Below are 22,719 nucleotides of genomic sequence, written 5' to 3'. Positions count from 1 at the left end.
ATACGTGATGTCTCTAAACACAGAGATGTCCTGCTGATCGTGGGGACTAAGTTATAACAGCTTCTTTGTTCTAGAATGTCACCTACCTCACATGCAGACCACAGGATACTAGGCCTCAGATGCCTAAACAGCACCATTCCAGGCACAGAACTTTCTCAGTGCCTATTCCCATAACTGGGAACACACACACACATACATACAGAGATACGGGTCATTATTAAAATCAGATTTATTAATGGCTTCACAGTAGCAACACAAAATGTACTATCACCTTTCCATAGGAAAGGTTATATTTACTCTACACACTTCAGTCTTGAAATGTGGCCCCCAAAAGCATTCAATTCCCAATCATCAATGAATTTGCTGAGGGTCCCACACCCTCCAATCCCAATTCAGCAGAGCAAGAGCCCCTCCTTGGCTGCCAGGCGCTGGCAGTGGACTTTGTCTTGCTGCAGCTCTTCATGATTTGGATGCCAGAGCTTCATAATGATCCTTTCAATGTTGAGAGCATATACAGTGTGTGTAGGAATGACTTCCCTGTGTACCTGGGATTGAAAACATATCAGCACGTCTCCCATTATACTTCAGTATACTTACTTTTCCAACACAGAAAATGAAAGTAAGATCTGTGTCAACAAAATACTCACACAAAAGACACACAAACCTGTAAGTTTTAAGCCAGAACCTAATTAATCCCAAATCAGATAACAAGAAAACAAGGAAATAACAAGGCTCTGAAATAGAAATAAGGGGACAAGGAGATTTTTTTTCTTTCACTGGGGAGGTGAGAGATGCGGGAGGTAAGTTAGGAAGGACTCTTGAGCCGGGGGTTTGAAAGATTAGGTTACTATTAATGGCTTTAATAACAAACAATAGAAACTGAAAAACAAAAGCCAGGAAATGGAAAAGCTAGTGAATATCTTTGTAGACTTGAAGAAACTTTGAGCCTATCCATAAATCCAGGTAAACCTTAAGGAGCCAAGAGTTACCTGCAAAGCTTCAAAAAGGTCGTACATGTTCACTGGAGGCAAAGTCGTGGGTAGCGTGTCCCCCGAGCACGCCAGCAGGAGTGCGGCCTGCTGCTCAGCATCGTCAGGAGGCAGGTGAGACGCTGGATTCTGACCAGTACAAGGAGCAGAAAAGGCTGGAGGGCTGGAAACAAAATGTTTCAGAAATATTACCAGTAAGTAAGATGGGAACAACTGAACAAACAGAATAGGGATGGGCTGCAAGAATACTTCCTATAAAATATATCTCAACGTGAATCAGAAATCCAGTTATCTTTCAGCCAGTGTATACACGAGTAGTCTATAGTTTTAATTTTTAAAGGCAGCCCATCTGTTGGGCTGGAAATAAAATGCAGTGCAACTGCATTTACCCTTCTCCCTCCACAGTGCTAAAATACTAAGTCAGGATACTGAGTCAAAATTGTTCCCTGCCCTTAAAGAGCTTCTAGTTGGAAAAAAGTAACAGACCTTCATTAAAGGAAAATGAAATTGGAAACAACCAACCTGGAGAGGAAGGTAGATGATACTGGAGACAACAGGATCAAAAATAACAAGCAAGAAAAGAAAATGAAGCACAAAAAAAGCAACAGGCAAAAATGAGGGTGAAGAAAATTCATCCAGATCTTGCCAATTTCCCAAAATAGAACCCAGATATAACATCAGCTGGGAAGTCAGACATAATTTTTGTATCGTAATACAGTAGGAGATAACCTATGCAATTCTGGAGAACACGCAGGAGGTGAAACAACAGTGAGGAGGGAACTAGAACGAAAGCACAAGTGGAGCGTGAGCGTGGGCTCCGGCAGCAGACAAAGGCAGCGCTGATAGAGAAACAAGCGGCCGACGGTGAGACAGGAGCCTCACAGGGACAGGCTGGCAGGGGGAGAGGGCAGCTGGAGGCCCGGCAGGGTCACACACCGCTCCAGCACTCGCCCGCTACGAGGGGCCACTCTTTTACTCTTTTTGGTTTGTTTTTCTCTAGAGAAGAATGACTCACAAATGAGAACAAATAATCCCAAACAGATATGCCTGAATGAGATTAAGAAAGTAAATCTTCACCTATGGCAATCTAAATAGTGAACCCAGTTTAAGCCAGTGATCTTCAAGATGAGCCCTGTGAGCCGTCTCAAGGTCTTCGGGGCCATGAAACAGGCACCAGCATCATGCCCTCCCCATGGTGTCAGCACCATCTGCTCTCTTCAACTCCCTGCTCGGCTTTCCCACCCCACACCCCTCACTGTCACTCCTCCTGCCTTCCCTGCCCATTACTTCTTCCCCAGCATCACTCCTGCCAGCCTTCCCAATCACACTTTTTTCTCTGAAGTTTTATCTCTCTTGTCATCTCTTTACCTCTCTTCTCCCTGAAAAGGGACAACACAGGGATGAAGGTAATTCAGGTCATCTCAGAGGGATGACTCAGAATATCAGAGAGGTCCTGGGAGCCCACAGTGGAGTGCAGACAGAGAGGTTCCAGAGATCGGAGCTGAGAGACCAGAACTGCACAAGAGGATGCCAAGAGCAACCTGACGACACCCAGCACAGGCCGCTATCTTGAGCTACAGCTAAAAAAGCCAGAAAAGGACCTGGAGAGACACTTACTGCTCCTCCTCCCACCATCAAGAAACCCAACCTTGACCCAACAAGCACAGGCCACGTTCCTGAGTGAGAGCCGGCCCACTCCCCCCACCAGTCAGGTGATGCCCCTCAGGAACCATCCAGACGCACAGCCCCAGGGAACTACTCCACTGTACTTCGGAAAGTGGGGGGCACTCACTTTAAACCACATGCAGCGGCCAAACTCTACAACTTCACTCCTAACATAAAGAGTACCATAAGAATTCACTGGTTATCACGCAAGGATGCAACTTAAGAAAATAAAACCATACTGCTCTCAGAGGTACCTTAGAGCCCCAGTAACCAACTTTAACAGTGGTCTATTACAAAAGAGTAGTGTAACCAATTAGGAAGGATGGATGCAAAGATCACAAGAAACTTCACATACCTTTCTATTAAGTTGTTGTAAGCTACTACACTGTTCTTCAGGTACGGCTGTGGGGTCACATTACTACCAAAGGCGTATTTAAAATGACCATCACGTAATCGATAAGCTTTCCTTCTTGACACAACTGATGTCAATATATCTTTAAGGTGATTCTGTAAAAACAAGAAAAAAAAGAGAAAAATAGCATGAACTCCTCTTTAAAAGCAAACCATAAAACTTCCTTTGATCAAAAAATGTTTATTGGCATTTAGTGGATGGAGATGTGAGACAGGCAAACAAGTGCTGAAACCAGACGAATGTTCACGAAACAGCCACAGAGCCATACATACCAGGGTACGAGGGTACAGAAAAGAGCAAAGGGAGACACGCTATTTTTATTTAGTTCTATTTAGGATGGGCTTGCTCTACTTTAAAATTTATTAAAGTTTTTATATCTCTGAATTGGCTCCTCTCCCTCAAAAATGATGTTCAGATAGCTTTAAATAAAAGTACAAAAATAAGTAATTTTTTTAAGCAGCAAACTACCTTGAAGCTTGGTTTAAAATGGTACAAAATGTTTCACCATCAGGAACATATTGGTTATAGTGCCCAATCTACTAAAATCCTTGCATAAAAAGAACCTTGGCTCTCTTAAAAGCCACATAAACAAAAGATATATAGGAAATAAACAGAAAGTTAGGTATTTAATATCTCTTCGCCCTTGTGAGAGCCAAGTACCTAAGAGAGGGTTAGAGAATGTCTGCGAAAATAGAGACAGAACCAGTCCCAGCCTACCCTTATTAACAGGGGTGCTGGGGTCAGGGATGATGTTTCAATTCTACCAATAAGATCAGCTCATGTCAGGACTTCACGGTACAACTTATGATTCAATGTTTATAACTTCTTGAGAAAGCTATTATAATCTCTGAGGTACCGGCAAGGAAACGGAGGCCCAGAGAATTGAAGGAATGACCCAGCGTCACCGGTCAGTACCTGTGCACTCTAGACCCCAGTGTATGTTCTGTGGAGTAACTAAATGAGTAAAATGAATGAATGAAAGAGTGTGCTGAGACAAGAATCCCACAGTTCAGATGCCAAGTCTAATAATGCTCTTCAAATGCCGTACCACAGCAACATCAAGTGATTTTAATCTTTAGGATTCTCAATCTCTTTTTTTTTTTTTTTTTTGCTTAAAAACTGTCCCCTTGTTGAGAAATTAAACATCCAAAGTGTTATGCAAGTAACCTTTCTGAAAAGTTTAGTCTGTTAACTGAAGGCAATTGTTTGGATTGTGATGTTTCTCCCCTCAAAAGAAAACAACTTTCAATGATGACAATTCTGAGATCAGAGTCACATTTTAGTTCTTTTCTTGCAGTACCAGCTTTGAATAACTCACACAAGTTTGTCACATTCAATCTGTAAGAGTGTTTCTGCCACCAGCAAACCAACCTCCACTGCATAGACCACAGCTGAGACAGCCTCCTCGGTGACGTTGTCCAGCCCATGCTCGTAAGCAGTCACTATCATTCTCCCTTCAAGCTGACCCCGAGTGGGAAGCATCATTGTGTGGGAACAAAGTTTCAAGTCATCATCATCTTGGGGATCCTTGGCCACAAACTGCTGGGCTCCCGAGAGAGGATTTTGAGGCTGGAATCTATGCTATGGGTAAGAAAACTTTTCAAAATTATTCATTATGTGGCAAGTAATAAGACACAAACAAAAGTAACCTATGAATTGGACCTGAGATCCCACAAATTAATGCCACCAAAACTATACCACAAGAGTTAAAAAAAAAAAAAAAGTAACTCTAATTACTCTAATTAGCACAACTAATCACAGATTCACACCCATTACATAGTAATAATGAAGACATGAGTTATGGGGAATAACAGTACTATGCATAGCAGTTTATTCTATTCAATTAATACCTCGGCAATCACAGAATATATGGCTCTGTGCTAAAAATAACAACTGGGGAGAAGGAGAAGATATCAAACTATTTTCAAACAAGTCAGAGTATTTTAAGTATACTTGTAAGTAAGCAGATTCTGAAAATAAAAATATATAATTAATGCTTAAGAAAAGCCCTAAAAAAACCTAGCTAACCAATATAACAGATCTAATAACAAATATTCCAAGATAATGTAGGGTAGTGTAACTTTTACCATTATCTTCTACTAACAACTCTCAACACAGAATCTTTCTAAGACACAGTCATTAGTTTTTTTAAAAATAGTTTTTCCCAATCTTTTCCGCTTATAAAATCTCAGCCTTCCTCTGGGAGATGCTGATAGCCCAATTATATTCTCCATAATCAGTGGGAGATATGCCTCAGTAGCTTTTCCTTAAGCCCAACTCACAAGATTTTGTAGCGAATATGGCTTGTCCTGTTTGAAGTTTGTACTATAAAAGCAATTCTTGTTGTTTTTCCATTTTCCAAGTAAGTATAAAACTGTATTTTATATCAAACATGCTTTTTTAAACCAAGTATACCTCTCTGGAGATACTGATGCCCTCCAGATCGAATATTCTTGACTTAAAACATAGAGCCAAGGTAGAAATAAATAAATACTTGTTAATGTTAATGAATAAGGCTATCAATACCCAGTCAAATCTATAAAAGGGATACTTTTGGGAAACTGTGTTCCCTGGATATAAACCAGAAAAAAAAAGCAAGTTATTCTAAAACGTTTACAAATTTTATAGCCCAATGCCTTCAAGATTTCTCTGAGGATCCCCAGAAGGCTCAAGGCCTAGTGGGGCGTCAGCAGCATCCTGCCAGAGGCCTCTGGGCCTCCTGGACCCTTGGAACAGAAGTCTTCAATCTGAGAAACATTATTCATTCCACACAGATATTTAAGAGGAAAAAGAACACAGGCATAGTTGTTGAATTACTGAAAAATCATTAGGTACTAATGATAACATATTAATAATTACACAATAACAAACTGGAATAAAAATTCAGACACAATCTTTGAAACCCTCTTCACCAAATTCAAATATAATAACGCCGTTTTCTCCCCAAATCATGCCCTTTTTTTTCAACTTTACTACCAGAATTGTAATATTCATTAAAAAACTAAAGCCAGTTCCATCACACCAGTGCTTAAATCAGTTGTTACCAAGATCTACTAAACAACCTACATCAAATTTCTGACGAACAGAAGAAAGCTTTTTCTTTCCCTTTGGTTTTCCAGGTTTGGCTGCAGAACCCCCTGTCCAGGGTAAAGATCCAGCACCCTCTATAAGACAGAGAAATAACAATCATAAGAGAAAAGAATGACAATTGATAACTGCTAAGTTTGTTTTCACTTTAGGCTAAAAAAGTATGAAATGCTCAAATGATGAAAACGAACAAACGCTTAAATTCAGATCTCTCATTCTCCTTCTCTAAACAAAACATTCTCCTTCCCTAAACACAACTTCTCTCAAATCACATTTTTTTCTCTAGCTGTAACCAAAATTGTTCTTTTAGGAAGACAAATTTGTTTTTCACATTTTTCATTGTTTACTGGGTGTTTGTTTGCTTACTAGTAGCAGTAGTATTATAAAAGCAGGACAGAATTTTCTAGTTCAAGATGGTGAAATAAGCACATGTATTTGTCTCCTCTCTCTTCCAAGACCCTACTAAATATGACAGTAGAAAAAAGTAAATGGGGGCTTCCCTGGTGGCGCAGTGGTTGAGAGTCCGCCTGCCGATGCAGGGGACACGGGTTCGTGCCCTGGTCCGGGAAGATCCCACATGCCACGGAGCGGCTGGGCCTGTGAGCCGTGGCCGCTGAGCCTGCGTGTCCGGAGCCTGTGCTCCGCAACGGGAGAGGCCACAACAGTGAGAGGCCCGCGTACCACACACACACAAAAAAGTAAATGGCACACATCCAGAACACAGATAAAAAGCAAAACGAGTAGCAGACCAAGATGAGATATCAACAAATTTCAAAGATGGGCTAAAAAGAAGCCAACTTACAAAGCGGACACTTGGAAGCTGTGACCTAAGTTGGCAAGGTTGGTAAATAGGTGGAAGTAAATAAACCTGACTAGTAGATATCCACAAAGAATCTGGATTTGGAGAAGGTGAGTGCAGTGGGAACCAGAAGGGATAGTACAGCTTAAAACAAGATTAATGGAAGATCTATATTGAAAAGTCATCCATAGAAACCCCTTCCCTCACCCCCAGGACTGAACTCAGTACAAAACAAAAATGCAGGGTCCCTTGCTCAAAAGTTAAGAATTTCAAGACAACCACAGTACAGCACTAAACCAAGTGCAGGCCCTTCCAAGTTCATGGACAGTTCCTGGCCCCATGAAACCAGCCCCACTCACTCCTGTACACAGTGCAGTATAAACAGGTGGCAGGGAATGGAGAATGGAGAACTCTTCTCTAGTTAAATAGAACAAAATTTCTGGGATTTACTGAGGTAGCTGGTATGAATGTTGGTACCCTAGAGCACAGTTCTCTGCAGCTGGCATTTGAGGAACCTCACTGTAATGGCTGGCCTCCCGTCAGCTCACTCTAAAGCACAATCTCCAGGTTTTATGCTTCATTCGTAAATGTGGATTCTCAGACATTTGATGGTAAGCTGTAACATGGTAAGAAAGACCAAAGTAAAAAAAAAAAAAAAAAAAATTGAGATCCTAGAGATAAAGAATTCAGGCAACACAAAGAACTTGAATAATTTCTAATTCATATCCTCAGAGAAGTCTGAGAAGATGGGTATCCATAAAACAAAAAGAAGACGCTACAAAAATTGCTGAATTAAAGAATGCACTGGACAGAAGGGCTGAAAGAAAGAATTGAGGAAATCTCACAAAACACAGAGCAATAAGGCAAGATGGATGTTTAAAAACCAGTCAATCCAGAAAGACGTTTCAGCACACTATACGGAGCCACTGAGATCCCATAAGAAGAACAAAAAGCAAAAACAGTTGTCTTTGAGAACAAGCTGGTCTAGGAGGGGGAAGCTTTTCATTCTAAGACCCTCTGTACTATTTTTTTTTAAACCATGAACATATATAGTTTAGTGTTAAAAAAAATCAAAAGTTATACAAGCTCATTACAGTACACTTGAAAAAAATATCCCAAAGAATTTTTTTAGGAAAAGAAAAAAAAAATCACCCATCATTCTAACAAAACATTATTTCATCTTGATGTTTTTGGAAGAATGAGTTCGTAAAGCTTTGAAAAAATATTCCTGGTTCCTCAGCTAAAAAAGAACTGTTTGGAAAGTCAAGTTCCTCTTCTCCATCGCTTTAAGTATCTTTGGCACACCTAGATCACACCTGGTAAGACCAGTCAATCTTAGATGATTTCCCTGATGAATGGAACTTGATGTTAGGCGATGCTGCTGCTGAGTGGCCAAATATACCTCGGGTGAGGAAGCAAAGCATGGCAAGGACTGACTCTGACCCCAAGGAAGGAGGGCTTCACAGCAGCAGTCAGATTTTGGTTTGGATCCAACACTTCTACTTACTAGCTGAAGAGGGCCTCAGGTAAGTTTTTATTTTGTTTTGTTTTCTCTCCTCTGAAGTTTGTTTCCTAGCATACAAAAAAAGAGGCTAATACTTCTGAAGAGTTGTTGTGAGGATTAATGATAACGCACATAAAGCGTCTAAGGCGCTGCAGTTACAGTATTCAATAAATAACATTATTAAAATCAGCTTTCCTGCCTGCCTTAGAAAAACAGTAACCAACCTGATCACAATTATTAAAGTACAAAAAACTGTACTTCTATACTTTACTTTTAATAGAAATCACCTCTGTTGCCAGCAAATATTAATTTCATTTTAAAGGAAGACATTTTGGGTATTTGAGAAATAATCTCTAAATTCTAATGTTTCTTCATTTATTTTTAACCAACAACAAATATTCAAGAATATCAAAGGCTTTATTTAATTAAAATCAGCCACCTATACTAATACCACTTCGTATTTGTTTGGCATTTTTTATTTTTAAGAGCACTTTTTGCATGTTCTTTCATCTGTTTTTTTTTTTTTAATAATCCTGCAGGGTAGATATTACTGTCTCTGTTTTATAAATGTGGACGCTAAGAACACTCAATAATTAACTACATTATCTAAGCTAGTGGCAAAACCTAAACTTGAACCCAAGCCCCTTGACTCCTATCAACCAAGGTTTCTATTTTTATTTTTTTGCGGTACACAGGACTCTCACTGATGTGGCCTCTCCCGTCGCGGAGCACAGGCCCCGGACGCGCAGGCTCAGTGGCCATGGCTCACGGGCCCAGCCGCTCTGCCGCATGTGGGATCCTCCCGGACCGGGGCACGAACCCGCGTCCCCTGCATCGGCAGGCGTACTCTCAACCACTGCGCCACCAGGGAAGCCCCAACCAAGGTTTTTATTTCCGATCATCCCACTGAACCTTTTGGGTGGGTGCCACTTTAGAATATACCTACCTAAAAAGTAAGATCTAATCCTCACAATGTTGGCTTTTCTGATCAAATTAAACTTTATACAATGAAGTGGATTATCTTTATGATCTAACTGGCGAAAGTCCACTTCTATTTAAATTAAATAAAACATTAGAAATGTGACACAGTGTAGGATGTGCAGTGAGGGGTGTGGTGAGGAGTGGAAAACTGCCTTCCCTCTCTAACACCAACCTCCGTAAACAAACGCTCACTGCTTATTACTCTTCACACCAATGGCGACTTCTTTGAGTGTGGAGAACAAGCCTTTAGGAGATCTCATCTGAACTCTCTATCTTACAACAGAGCTTAGCAGAGGGGGATGATACAAAATACTAGTCACTTCTAGGTAAACATGGGCTTTTAATAAATGATCATCAGAATCACCACAGGCCCTTTAAACAACAAAAACTTCAATTTAATCTACAGTAGGAGGTACCTGTAAATTCAAGTTTTTAACAAGAGCCCAGGATAAGCTTTATCATGAGGCAAAGTTTTAATGCATTTACCTTTTTTTTTGACTGATTAAAATAAAATTGAAAGAGGGGACTTGTACCACTTAAGCTCCAAAAAATTAGGGACAAAGGAATCATTCTGTCTATACCTATTTATTTAGGTCGAAGTGACAGACTTAGCATCCACATACCTCCCCACCATGCTGCTATTACTACCTTTGTTCTTCACCAACAGTTTGCCAAACACATGCTGAAGCTCCAACCTTCCAGGTGCTAATATGTCACTTAATTAAGAATAGGAGAAAGTCCAGGTTCTCAACATATGCTGTGGTTTCCCCTCCACGTACTTTACCTTCCCTATATCTATGGAAACGCTCTCCTAACCACCAAATTCCCTCCCTTCACTCCTCAGCTTCTTCCTCCTGACCACCTACCCTCCTCCTCACTTCTCATTTAAGTAACCTAAACCCAGCTGAATGGGGGGTAAAGACCAAAAGTCAATGAAAGGACAGAGAAATCACCTGCTTTAAAAAGGTTCTATAGAAGAATCTCTATTACACAATAAAATGTTTCTTCTGAGCAGTTCAAAGAACATTTCATTTGCAAACAAGTCTGTTAAAGGAAGTGAAAGTCTAGTAAGCCCAGCATTCTGTGGTTTTGCTGACTGACATCCCTGGAGGTGTTCCCACTGCCTTACCTGGTGTAGACACCAAAATCTGACAACGCGTGAGAATAGCCAGGAGGAAATCGTTGTGAGAATGGACTGAAAAAGGGAAGATTGTCACAAGTCAAATACAGAATATTTACAACATAAGGAACCCACTGTTTCAGTCTAGCTTTTAAGAACTTTGGATATCCCCTACTCTGCCATTCTTTCCATTTAATTTTAAATATCCACATTATTTAAATGACCTTATACCACTAAAACCAAAATTTTTTAAAAATTTTAAATAAACTTTTAATTTATTGCAAATCTGGGAAAACTTCAGAACAGTAAAATAACTCCCCAGATAATTATTTTACCATTATCCTGTGTGAGAAGTCTATGAGCTTCAAGGTCAAACTCTTCTTTGCTGATCTTCTGCTTGAACCACAACTTTAAGTTAGCCCAGTATCTGCAGAGGCAGAAACAATATTAAGAGCCTCAGGTTTTGCTTCTTCCCCAAGTTCACCTTATCTGCCTCAACTCCCAGAAGAGGAAGGAAATTTTGCATTCCCTAGTGTTATGGACTGGGTTGTGTTCCCCCCAAATTCATTTGTTGAAGCCCTAACCCCCAGTACCTCAGAATGTGACTCTACTCGGAAGTAGGGCCTTTAAACAGGTAATTAAGGAAAAATGGAGTCGGCAGGGTGGGCCCTAACCCAGTGTGACTGGTGTCCTTATAAGAAGAGATTAGGACACAGAGAGAGAGACAGAAGGCAAAAGCCAAGGGGAGAGGCCTCAGAAGACAACCCTGCTCACACCTTGATGTCAGACTTCTAGACTCCAGAACTGTGAGAAAATAAATCTCTGTTGTTTAAGCTACTTAGGAGTCCGAATACCATCACAAGAAGGAAAGTCCTCCCTAAAAGGGACTGAGCAGTAGTCATAGAATCAGACTCATGAGTCAACCAGCCAAAAACCACTGCTGTACCTTTCCTTTCTCACTGCTGCCCTTCTAAAAGACCTGCTCACCAGAAACCTACACTTAAGATTTATATTTTAAAGTATTATTAAAATTATCAAATATTGCATATTTGAAAATTGCTGAGATCTTAAAAGTTCTCATCACAAGAAAAAAACTTTTTAAACTATGTATGGTGAGAGACGTGAACTAGAGTTACTGTGGTGACCATTCTGCAATATATACAAATACTGAATCATTATGTTGTACCCCTGAGACTAATATACAGTTATATGTCAATTATACCTCAATTTTAAAAAGATTTATATTTTAAAATGTGTATGTGTTTTATGGGCATTAATACCAATTCTGGGCAACCTCTTTCCTTTCAAATGAACTCAAGTTTTAATCTATCCTGGCTGAATGGGATTCTAAAACAGCTCGCCACAAAGAAAAATACCTGAGCATAGGAGAAACTTAGTGGTTTTTAAAGTGAAAATCAACCACTAATCATAAAAATTACTAGTTAACTAGTAGGAAGAAAGGATCCAATCTTTTATACCTTAACAACATTATTAGAAATAGGAGTAAAATACTTTACTTTTCACATCCACACCCCTTGTTCGTGCTGAAGAAAGCTACTCCTCCTTCAAGAAACAGGGCTAAAAATTACTTAGTATGTTTTACAATCACTTTCAATTCACGATTAACTACTTTCTAATGCTCATTTGAGTTTCTAACAGAAAAGAACAAAAAAAAGGAGCGATTCCTAAATGAGATGGTTTAATGCTCTCACTGACCTATTATACCCATGGCAGGGTTTCTCCTGTTCTCCCATATGTAGACTAGCTTAAGTCTGACTAAGTATATATGTAATTGCCTGGGTTCCTGTGCTTTGCCCTCATCCCCCCCATCCCCCCACACCGGAGAAAACCCGTAGCTTTAGTGGCGTCTTAAAGCTTCCCAAGACCCGTTTCATTCAACAGCAAAACATGTTAGTTCTAGAGCCTGGCACCATGTTCCACGTGACTAGTCACACCCAGCAGTCAATAATAACTTCCCAACATCAAACACTTAAATGCCCCAACCCCTGCTTTTTTTTTTCAAAGAACAACTAAAAAATGAAATAAAGCTCCACAGAAAAACAGAAGTCTTTTCCTATCCCATTTTATACAACAAAAGAAGATAGTAACATGAGAAAAACTTCATTATTTTAAAAGCCCTGTGTTCCTATTTTATAAGAAAGAGGCAAATATATTTATATTTGGTGTATGAACTTGTTCCAGAACTAAGGCAAGGCTCTGCCAACATGATGCTCTCTATCTTTTCCAGTGGCAAACTTTCAAATAGCCAGCACTGGCTATCAAGTTGAAGACTCGCTCCCCAATCCTGGTCCCTGTATTAACTTGCTGTATAGCCATGGGCAAATGACTGTTTTCCTCAAAAATAACAAAAACAAAGTTAGTCAACCTCTATGTAGGTGAGGATGATGGCTGATGAGTATAAATGGGTCAGACTAGGAAGCACTTGAGATACCTGAATTAAATAACATATGGCTGGGACTTCCCTGGTGGCCCAGTGGCTTAGACTCCACGCTCCCAATGCAGGGGGCCCGGGCTCGATCCCTGGTCAGGGAACTAGATCCCACATGCCGCAACTAAGAGTTCGCATGCTGCAACTAAAGACCCCGCATGCCGCAACTATGACCCAGCACAGCCAAATAAATAAATATTTAAAAAAAAAAATATGGCTAAATCATCCGAAAAACTAGGCACCCATTTGAACCCAGAACTCTACTGGGTACTATACAAAGTGAGTTAGCCAGCAAAGCTCATTTCTTTCTACAAACTGACATGGGCACACAACCTGACATAAAGAACATTAGGGCCACTGCATAAATAGAAAGCAACGCATATCTGAGTTCCTTATACACCTTATTATATATTTTACCTACGAACAAGGACCACATTTAAATGGTCACGTTGTACAAACCAAAGCTAACTACTCATGGAGGAAATGTGAGAAATTACTGTATAGCAATATCACAGACTGTTCAACCAAGAAGCGCTTTTCAAGGGGCAGAAGGGGGAAAAGACAATGAGAGAATGGGAAAAACTAATAGAGAACAACACTGTACCATTAACTGTTCCTGGCACAAAAGCATATTTTGATTGCGTTGTTAGTGGAGATTCAGCTAAAGATGTACCAAATTAGCTTTGGCAGCTCTATGTGACCAACGTTTGACAGCCAGTGTTGACCTTTAAAGACCAAACAGGAAATGCTAACTTCAACATTTCTGGCGACCCCAAGCTTGTGTGAGGAGTGTGGTATCACAGAGTTCACCATCGCATCTAATCAATCAATTATACACACAAGCCAGGTTTATTGTAACATGGAAACATTCACTTTCAAATATTTGTAAGCATCTTAGATATAACCGAGTGAAAAGTCTTTTGTGCTTAAAAAGTGTAGATTTTAGCTGTTATTACAAAAATAAGCTATAGTAATTAATGAAGGTAAAAGCTGTCAATTTTACTCATTAAAATAATTAAGAATTTTTAATTAAGTAAGCAAGGAAAGAGACAAAGTCAACATAAATATTAAAATATAACTTTAGGTAGAACATTTTATCTTTGGGAATCAATGTTTACAAAAAATTGAATAATTATGCCAAAATAACAGATTAGATGATTAAATTTTAATTCTAGTGTTTGTAGTTTGATTTATTAACGTTCCTAATATTAAAGTAATCTTTAAAAATATTTTGTTCTTAGTTATTCCATTTAGGCCATGAGTGTTCCAAGAAGTCTTACATGGGAATTCTGCATATCTATCTCGCGAGGACGAAAAGTAGATTCTGCCACCCCAAAATTTCACAAGAAGGAAAAACTCCAAAGATCACGTATGACATCCAAGTTAAGTAACTTCAATCTCCAGTCATAATGAAAAGTAGAAAGATGAGAAGGAGAAAGTGCTGGAGAAAAAGAAAGATCCCCCAAACACCTTGCTCCTCCGGAAACATCATTTCAAAGTGTCTGTTGAGTAATGCAAACGTGTAGAATATCACAGAAACCATCTAGCAACAACAACACAAGACTTATACTTTTAAACGTTTAAAATTTGCTTCTTATATTTTAGAAAAATAAAATTGTAATAACAATGTTTTGAAAATTTCCAAACTTGACCTTGTACCTCGGAGGGTTCCTTCTATGACTTCAGCCTTGTATTGAGTTATTGATTTTACACTCGGCCATTTCAGCATCTGACCCCACTGTGTACTCGGTCCCCTGCTATAACCTGGGTGAAAGTCTGTCTGAGAGTCTCTGGGGTCCTTTGCAACCCTCTGTAAGGTATCAGAGCCAGAAATCAGATGCAAAGGCCCCAATCCTGCCATGACTTTGAAGAGTTACTTAACCTCTCAAAAATCTCAGTCTTCTCATCTATCAAACGGGAATGATAATTGCACCTACCTCACATCTCTGTTGTAAGAATTAGATGAGATAGTACATTTAGAGCGCTTAAAAGGTGTTCAGTAAATGTCTGCTACTGCTATCATCACTATAACTGCAGTATTGTTCGGTGACTATTTCACCGGAGGGTCTGTCTGCCTTCCGAAATTGCTGTCCACGCTCTTACCGACAGTGCCTCCACAACACCCGCGCTCAATAAGCCTCTGCCTCCAGGAAGCCCTTCGGGAGCGGGCCGCCTGCACGGCGCCGGCTCAGACCAGGCCGGTAGTCAGCCACATGCGTCCCGCACCCTCGCACGGGCCGCAGTCGCCCAACAGGCCCTTGGGCGTGAAGGCGTGGAGTTAGCTTTTCCCGCCCCACCCAGGGCACAGCCTCGGGCGAAGGCGCCCGCGAGGTTCCGGAGGGAACCAGGGAGGCCCGGCCCCTCCAGCCGGGTGAGTCGGGGTTGCCCGCCGGGCCCGAGAAACCCAGAGGCCCCGCCACCCGCTACGCGAGGGCTGCACAGGCCTCGCGGCCGCGGGGGACAACTCCATAGTGGGTCGGCAGCCCGAAGCTGGGGGAGCACCCGCGCGGCAACCCGGAGGCTGCGTCCGGGGAGTTCTTACTGTTTCACGTTGTCCCCCAGGGCCTCGCTCAAGTTCTTCTTGGCCGCCTCCAGCTCGCTCACAAAGGTCGCCATTGCTCCCCACGTCTCAGCCCGACCTCAGACCCCTCGGCCACAACGACCAGCAACCGAAAAACCAACTCCGCGAAGGCTTCGGCTCTGGAGGCTCCGTCTTCTCCCGCCTGCCCCGCCCCCAAGCTCTGAGAAGACGTTTGTTTGGTTTTCGGCTCCGCCCGCCTTTCTGGAGAGAAAGTGCTGAGCCAAACTCGGTGTTTTTGTGGTCCTCCTGCTCCCGCCCCCTCACATCACGTGACCCGCTTCACCTAGCGCTCCCGCGCCCCACCTAAACCCGCCGCGCCCGGCCCGGGCTGCAGCGTCACCTGCAGGGCTGGCGTATCCCGGGCTCTCAGTCTTACCGCTGCGGAAGTTCCGAATTCGGTCCTTTTACCTGGATGAATATCTTCCCCCTCCAGGTCAAAAAGTAAATGTAGTATTGACTTTATTCTCTTTCTTTGCCTTATTTTTTTTACCGATCACTCATCATCTAACATGCCACTTAATTGACTTATCTTGTTAATTTTCTGCCTTCTCCAACTAAAATGTGTAAGTTCCGTGAGGACAGGATTTGTGTTTTGTTCACTGATGTTTCCCCAAGTTCCTAGAGCAGTGCCTGGCACATAGTGGGCTCTCAGTAAATACTTGCTGAGTGAATGAAGTAATTTTGAAAAACAGGAAAATGCACAGAAGGATAAGAGGAAAAGAAAGAAAACAAAATGTTACCACCCCGGGAAAAACCCTTTTAACTGAGAGAGATTCCCCCTTCCCATAATTTATAATCATACTCTATCTTCAATTGTGCATCTTGGTAGAGTTTTGTTATATTTATACTTAATAATATAAATGTTTTCCTCTGGTATTGTCTTTATAATCATAATTTTGGTGACAGCATATTAAATACCGCACAGGAGGAAGGCACACAGTAACTTGTTTCCCAATTGTTAGGCTGATTATTTCCATTTTTTTCTATTAAAAGCAATATTGTAATACACTTTATACATAAAGCTTTTCCTCATTTAGGATTATTACTTTAGAACAGAGTCCCATAAATAGAATTACTGATTTAAAGACAGGAGTATTTATAAGAGTCTTGGTGCATATGGTCAAATTGCCTCCCCCAAATTTGAAATAATTCTAAATGGCTTTTAAATCTTGTGTAATTTCTCCACAGAGACTCCTTCAGGCTTCTCCATTCCTTCAGCAAATATATAGTGAATTCCTATTATGCGCCTGGCAATCTTTTGGGTCCTGGGGATACAAAGATGAACAAGGCAGGTAAAGTCTTCCTATCTGTGTCATAAAACTCTAAAGAAATTTTGACTTTTTAAAAAGTAGTTATCAACTTATGCTTTCCATGGCTCCCTACTGACTACTGAACAAATTCCAGACTCCCTAACCTGGCATTCAAATTTTCTTATGACCTGGACTCAGCCGACCTGTCCACCTCACAAACACCCAGGCCTGTCCATCACCCCTTAGTATGCACTCCGCATTCTAGTTACTTCACTTTCTATAACAAACCACATGACTCAGTCCTTTTATATATATCTCCCCTCTGCTAGTTTTGAGAACTATGGGTGGCTACCTACATTTTTTGCAATCAGGTTCAAGTTTGTTTTTTGTGTTTTTTTTTGCGGTACACAGGCCTCTCACTGTTGTGGCCTCTCCCGTTGCGGAGCACAGGCTCCGGACGCGCAGGCTCAGTGGCCATGGCTCACGGGCCCAGCCGCTCCGCGGCATGGGGGATCTTCCCGGACCGGGGCACAAACCCGTGTCCCCTGCATTGGCAGGCAGACTCTCAACCACTGCGCCACCAGGGAAGCCCAGGTTCAAGTATTAAAGGACCCATTCAATAGGACTAGGAAGGGGCACAGATGTTTGGGTATATCTTCCAGGAACTGTCCCCACTGTATGGCTACCCCATCTCTATGGCTACCTGTCCACTAAGAAAAATATGACTCTTATCTCTTGGAATCAAGGCTTGAAAACATGCATACCTCTACACATCTAGCTCAATTAAATAGTCCATTCTCCTTCATCACTTTGTATACCAATTAGCATTAATTTCAGTATAGTGATTCAGGTAAATGTCCACTTAAACTGTAGTGTTAGACAATATAACAAACACAAACAGACATCTGACCGAACAATATACTTAATAGAAATCAATACTAAAACCATTTGTAATTTGGTAGTTTACTTTAAAGAAACTAATTTTAAATCTTTTAGTTATAGACGTGCTTGTAAAAATGTATACCACATATAGACAACTATTAAATAGCTTCAGAGAATGTGTGTGAAAGTCGTTTATAAAATGTAAAGAATTCTACAAATGTTAGTTTAATCTAGTTTTTTACATCTTTTTAAAATCATTATTCTATAGCAATTTGCTCTTCCCCAAATGCAGGCTAGTCTGAGAGTAACTAGTAAAGTCAACTCAATAGGATATTGGGCACAGACTATATAAAATAAGAGTTCCCTTTATTTATATTATCCATATTTTTTCCATGTCGTTAGGATGAACTGTTGAAGGTTGGTAGTATTATTCATATATTGCCTATTCTTATGCAACATCTTTCAAAATATAATTATATAAATTATAAATATAATTGTGTACAAATACAATGCAAAGGAAAACCCCTCAGAAAGGCTATTTTCATAGCTATTTTACTTGCCATAAGGCAAGTAAACCATGAAAGCTTGGCCTCTGCTTGCTTAATTCTTCCCAATTCTTTATTTTATAAAGCACTAGTTTGTTTGGTTTTTTTGGTGGTAGGATTTGATGTTGATGGAGTTGTGAGATATCTCAGATCTGGAGGTGACGATGATGATGATGATAATGATTTCTCCCAGATATGATATTTAGGTTCCTTAGACCTGTATATAAACCACTGACTCATTCTTTATTCTGGCTAGCACCTAGTGCAGCAGAAATATTTGATTGACTTTCCTGGTCTGCTCATTGGCATTGATTCATTAGCTTTCTTCTCGAAGCACTGACTGCAAATGTGTGAGTTGTTTCCATTTCAGACGTCAGCAGCTCTACTTTATTGGAAGGACTCTTACAGTTAAGCTTTAAAATATTATTGATAATATTTTAGTTGCCCGTTGAAATTACCCTCATAATGTTCACAACAATTTGTAATGCTTATTATGTAGTATACTATGGTATGTATGGTACACACATATGGTACCTATATATACAGTTATACTATAGAACATAGTGGCTTGCACTCAACATATCTGGTAGAATTAAATATTTTAGAAAATTCTACATAATAGTCTTCCTCTTCTATATCTATATTGATCTACAGATATTAATATAGTTAAAGATTATAGACTAGCATGTACTAGGTCCTAGTAAAATTTATGGTTGAAAACACTTGGAGAGGCATATCACACTGACACCACATATACTTATTTTATGTCTGCCCAAATAAGATATAAAGAGGTTCTTGATCTTTTATTTTGTGCCATGGGCCTCATTGGCAGTCTGGTGAGCCCTTCTCAGAATAATATTTCTAAATCCATAAACTACATATGATTACATTTAAAACAGTTTTATAGAAACACAGTACTATCCATGGGCCCCAGCTTAAAATCCTCTGAAGCTTTATAGGTACTTAGTTTGCTCGGGCTGCGATAACAAAACATCACAGACCAAGTGGTTTAAACAACATACATTTATTTTCTCACAGTTCTGGAGGCTGGAAGTCCATGATTAAGATGCCACCAGCAAGTTTGGTTTCTGGTGAGGACTTTCACCTGGCTTGTAGACGGCCACCATCTCTCTAACGTCCTTACATGGCCTGTCCTCAGTATGTGTTTGGAGAAAGAGGGTGATTGAGAAGGAAAGAGGGGAGGGGCAGAGAGAGAGAGAGTGTGTGTGTGCTCTGGTGTCTCTGCTTGTAGGGACACTAATCTGTTGGATCCGGGCTTCACCCTTATGATCTCATTTAACCTTAATTACTTCCTTAGAGGCCCCATCTCCAAATATAGCCACGATGGGGTGGGGTGAGGCAAATATTCAGTCCATAATAGTACTACAGAGAGTTAATTATAGTTTCTCTTTCCTTTTTTTAGAAGCTCTTGGAGATTAAACTTTTAGGACTCTGAGAAATGGAAGGCATCTAGGGATTCTAGTGATAAAAGACACCGAAGCAACCCCTAACAATACTGAAAAGTGAGCGCTGTTTTTACAATGTGTCTTGGCACTATCATGGTTGTAATTAATTTGATGAAAGCATTTTCCCTGGAGTTAGTGAGTCTTACAATAGAGGAACAGACGTTTAAGGAATAGAAAGAAGAGGCATGATCTGTAATGTAGATAGAAGATAATTAGAAGCCAGTCAACAGTACAGTACATTAAAAAATTTAAACTCTACAAATATTAGCTTAGTCTAGTTTTTTAAATCTATTTTAAAAATTATCCTAGCAATTTTTCTTCCCCCAGTTAGAGGAGTATAAGTAAAAGTATAAGTATTGTTGCAATTAAAAGAAGAGGGCTTCCCTGGTGGCGCAGTGGTTAAGAATCTGCCTGTCAATGCAGGAGACACCAGTTCGAGCCCTGGTCCGGGAAGATCCCACATGCCGAGGAGCAGCTAAGCCTGTGAGCCACAACTACTGAGCCTGTGTGCTGCAACTACTGAAGCCTGTGTGCCCTAGAGCCCGTGCTCTGCAACAAGAGAAGCCACTGCAATGAGAAGCCCGCGCACCGCAACGAAGAGTAGCCCCCGCTCACCGCAACTAGAGAAAGCCCGCACGCAGCAACAAAGACCAGACACAGCCAAAAATAAATAAATAAACTTAAAAAAAAAAGAAGATTTAGAATTACAACAATCAACTGAGAATAGAGATACAGTAGAGTTTACCGTTCAGCTAAGAGCGCAGACTACGCGGCCGAGGTGGATGACTAATTAACTTCCGAGGACACAAAGAACCAACCTTGAGCACAGTTCCATAGGTATCCCCAGGATATTTCTATGCCTTGAAGGGAATCTCAGAAACTCTCTTCATTCTGTTGCCTCTTCTTACTCTGGGAGCCTGACAGCAAAGACCCCGTTGGTCCTATATTAGTAGGAAGAATGCTGCAGACAGTCTGTTATGAAACAGGGTCCTGTTAAGGATGAAGTTAGTCCTGCGCATAATATCAGAGATATTTATGGGATCATTCTTTAAATTTTTCAGAATATTAATTATTAAACTGTGTATGTTGAAAAAGAAACCTCTGTAAGCAGCCTGCCAAACTGAAATTTGGAAAATTTGGCTGAAGTCTTTGGCCAGGCTTCTTATAGATAAGAGCTTCTCCAAGGTGCTAAAAGATATTTTTTCTATAGAGATGGAGGTCAAGCTTTGGAGACAGCTTTGGCACTGGGGGCAGGTGGAGATTCCAAACTGACGCACTGTCTCTGGAGCTGCTAATAACATAGGGAGACTATGCTGGATGGAGACTAGGCTCCACACGTCACCCTCTGGAAGGAGGGAAAGCCACAGTGCTGATCGAGAAAGAGGAACTGCTCTCTACTGTTGCCCTGCAAAGTCAGGCCCCAGGGATGGAACTTGATAAGTGAATTGTAGAAGATTAGGCCAGGGCTCATTGTTTGAAATCCAGGAGGTGATTTGCTAACGGAAGTTACAGTGACAGTTGTACCACACAGAGCATCCTATGTACTTGCAGGAGTCCTGAGCCCACTCTTTACCCCTGTCAGAAGCTGCAAGCCTGCTGGAAGCCAGGGCTTCCTCCACAGTAAGGAGCTCTGTCTTGCATATCTTTTGTTAGCTTTATACCTAATTTCTTTGAAAGTTTTTGATGCTCTTGTAGAGATACCTTTTATGTCTGTTACTTATTTCCTTTATTATGTTATCTAATTTCTTTTGTTCATGCATTGGAATGCCATGGAGGCAAGATAGCATAGTGTTAAAGTACAAGCTCTAGAGCTAGTCTGCCTGAGGTTTGAATTCTGACTTTTCCTATTTTAGGTGTATGACTCTGAGCAAGTTACTTAATCACTCTCTTTCAGTTTCCACACCTGCAAGGTGGGAATAGGAATAGTACTTACCTAAGGGTCACTGTAAGAATTAATTTTAGAGTCAAGATGGTGGTATGGGAAGACGCGAAGTTAGCATCTCCCCACAACTAGGGCACCTGCCTGCCACTGGTGGGGAAGTCTAACCCCCAAGGAGGCGGGAGGAACCCCAGAGTGAGCCGGTAGGATGTAGGGGGACCGAGAGGGGTGAAGAAGTGGAGGCCAGACAAGATCGGTGCCCCTGAGGCTGGGGAGATCGGGAGAGGCAGGTGGGACGGGCCCTCCAGGAGGAGTGGAGGGCGACTGCCCCACCCACTCGGGCACGGGGAGCCTGCTGAGCTTGCAGGCCAGTCCCCTGCCCTCCAAGGCCCCCATCTCCCCCTCACTGCCCACATTTGTCCTGGGGACATAGGAGGGAGGCCTGGAAGATCAGGAGAGGAGGCGGAAGCGGCCCTCCCAGACCCCCAGACCAGAGGAGCAGCAGAGGAGGGCGTTTGCCCTGCCCACTCGAGCCCAGGGAGACATAGTTTGGGAGTTTAAGATTGACGTGTACACCCTATTGTATTTAAAATAGATAACCAACAAGGACCTACTGTATAGCACACGGAACTCTGCTCACTATTCTGTAATAACCTAAATGGGAAAAGAATCTGAAAAAGAATAGATACATGTATATGTATAACTGAATCACTTAGCTGTACACCTGAAACTAACACAACATTGTTAATGAGCTATGTTCCAATATAAAATTTAAAAAAAGAAAAGAAAACGGAGGCAGAGATTGGAGTGATGCTTCTACAGGCCAAGGAATGCCAAGGGTCACCAGCAGCCACCAGAAGCCAGGAGACAAGCATGAAACACATTCTCCCCAAGAGCCTCAGAAAGAGCTAAACCTGTTGACACCTTAATTTCAGACATCTGTCCTCCAGAGCTGTGAGAGGGAAGAAATTTCTAATGTTTTAAGCCACACAGTTTGTGGTAATTTGTTTTGAGAACCTTAGGAAACTAATATATCAGAGAAGGAATGGGGAAGAAATACCCTGGTCTCCTCCTTTTCCTGCTCTCTGATCTCAAATGGCAAGGGAGCCA

General features: G+C 41.2%; 2 protein-coding genes across 5 annotated transcripts in view; one reads left to right on the top strand and one right to left on the bottom strand.

The window, feature by feature from the left end:
* Positions 1 to 14,564, top strand: part of POGK (pogo transposable element derived with KRAB domain) — a 32,382-nt gene extending 17,818 nt beyond the window's left edge. Inside the window, exons 6-7 of one of the 2 annotated variants that reach the window (XR_009537539.1) lie at positions 9,152 to 9,340; positions 14,248 to 14,564. The gene's annotated coding sequence lies outside the window, so the exon portion shown is untranslated. The remainder of the gene's footprint in view (positions 1 to 9,151; positions 9,341 to 14,247) is intronic. The other variant, XM_060134040.1, reaches the window with a different exon arrangement.
* On the bottom strand, positions 212 to 15,769 carry TADA1 (transcriptional adaptor 1). 3 transcript variants are annotated; one of them, XM_060134114.1, is made up of 8 exons: positions 15,549 to 15,769; positions 10,893 to 10,984; positions 10,567 to 10,632; positions 6,133 to 6,230; positions 4,438 to 4,647; positions 3,010 to 3,161; positions 990 to 1,152; positions 212 to 545 (listed from the first exon to the last, which is right to left on the bottom strand). In XM_060134114.1, exons 1-8 carry the CDS (start codon positions 15,620 to 15,622, stop codon positions 393 to 395), a joined length of 1,008 nt encoding a protein of 335 aa, XP_059990097.1. In that variant the 5' UTR covers positions 15,623 to 15,769; the 3' UTR covers positions 212 to 392. The 3 variants fall into 3 exon arrangements, with proteins under 3 accessions (XP_059990097.1, XP_059990107.1, XP_059990113.1); XM_060134124.1 differs by having other exon boundaries at positions 4,438 to 4,642; positions 15,549 to 15,596; XM_060134130.1 differs by lacking the exon at positions 15,549 to 15,769 and adding an exon at positions 15,110 to 15,249 and having other exon boundaries at positions 4,438 to 4,642.
* Between the last annotated feature and the right edge of the window lie 6,950 nt (positions 15,770 to 22,719).

Source organism: Lagenorhynchus albirostris, chromosome 2 (genome assembly GCF_949774975.1).
Source record: "Lagenorhynchus albirostris chromosome 2, mLagAlb1.1, whole genome shotgun sequence".
NCBI classification, from domain to species: domain Eukaryota; kingdom Metazoa; phylum Chordata; class Mammalia; order Artiodactyla; family Delphinidae; genus Lagenorhynchus; species Lagenorhynchus albirostris.
Note: the sequence above shows the minus strand (reverse complement) of the source record. Positions and strands in the feature narration are given on the sequence as shown.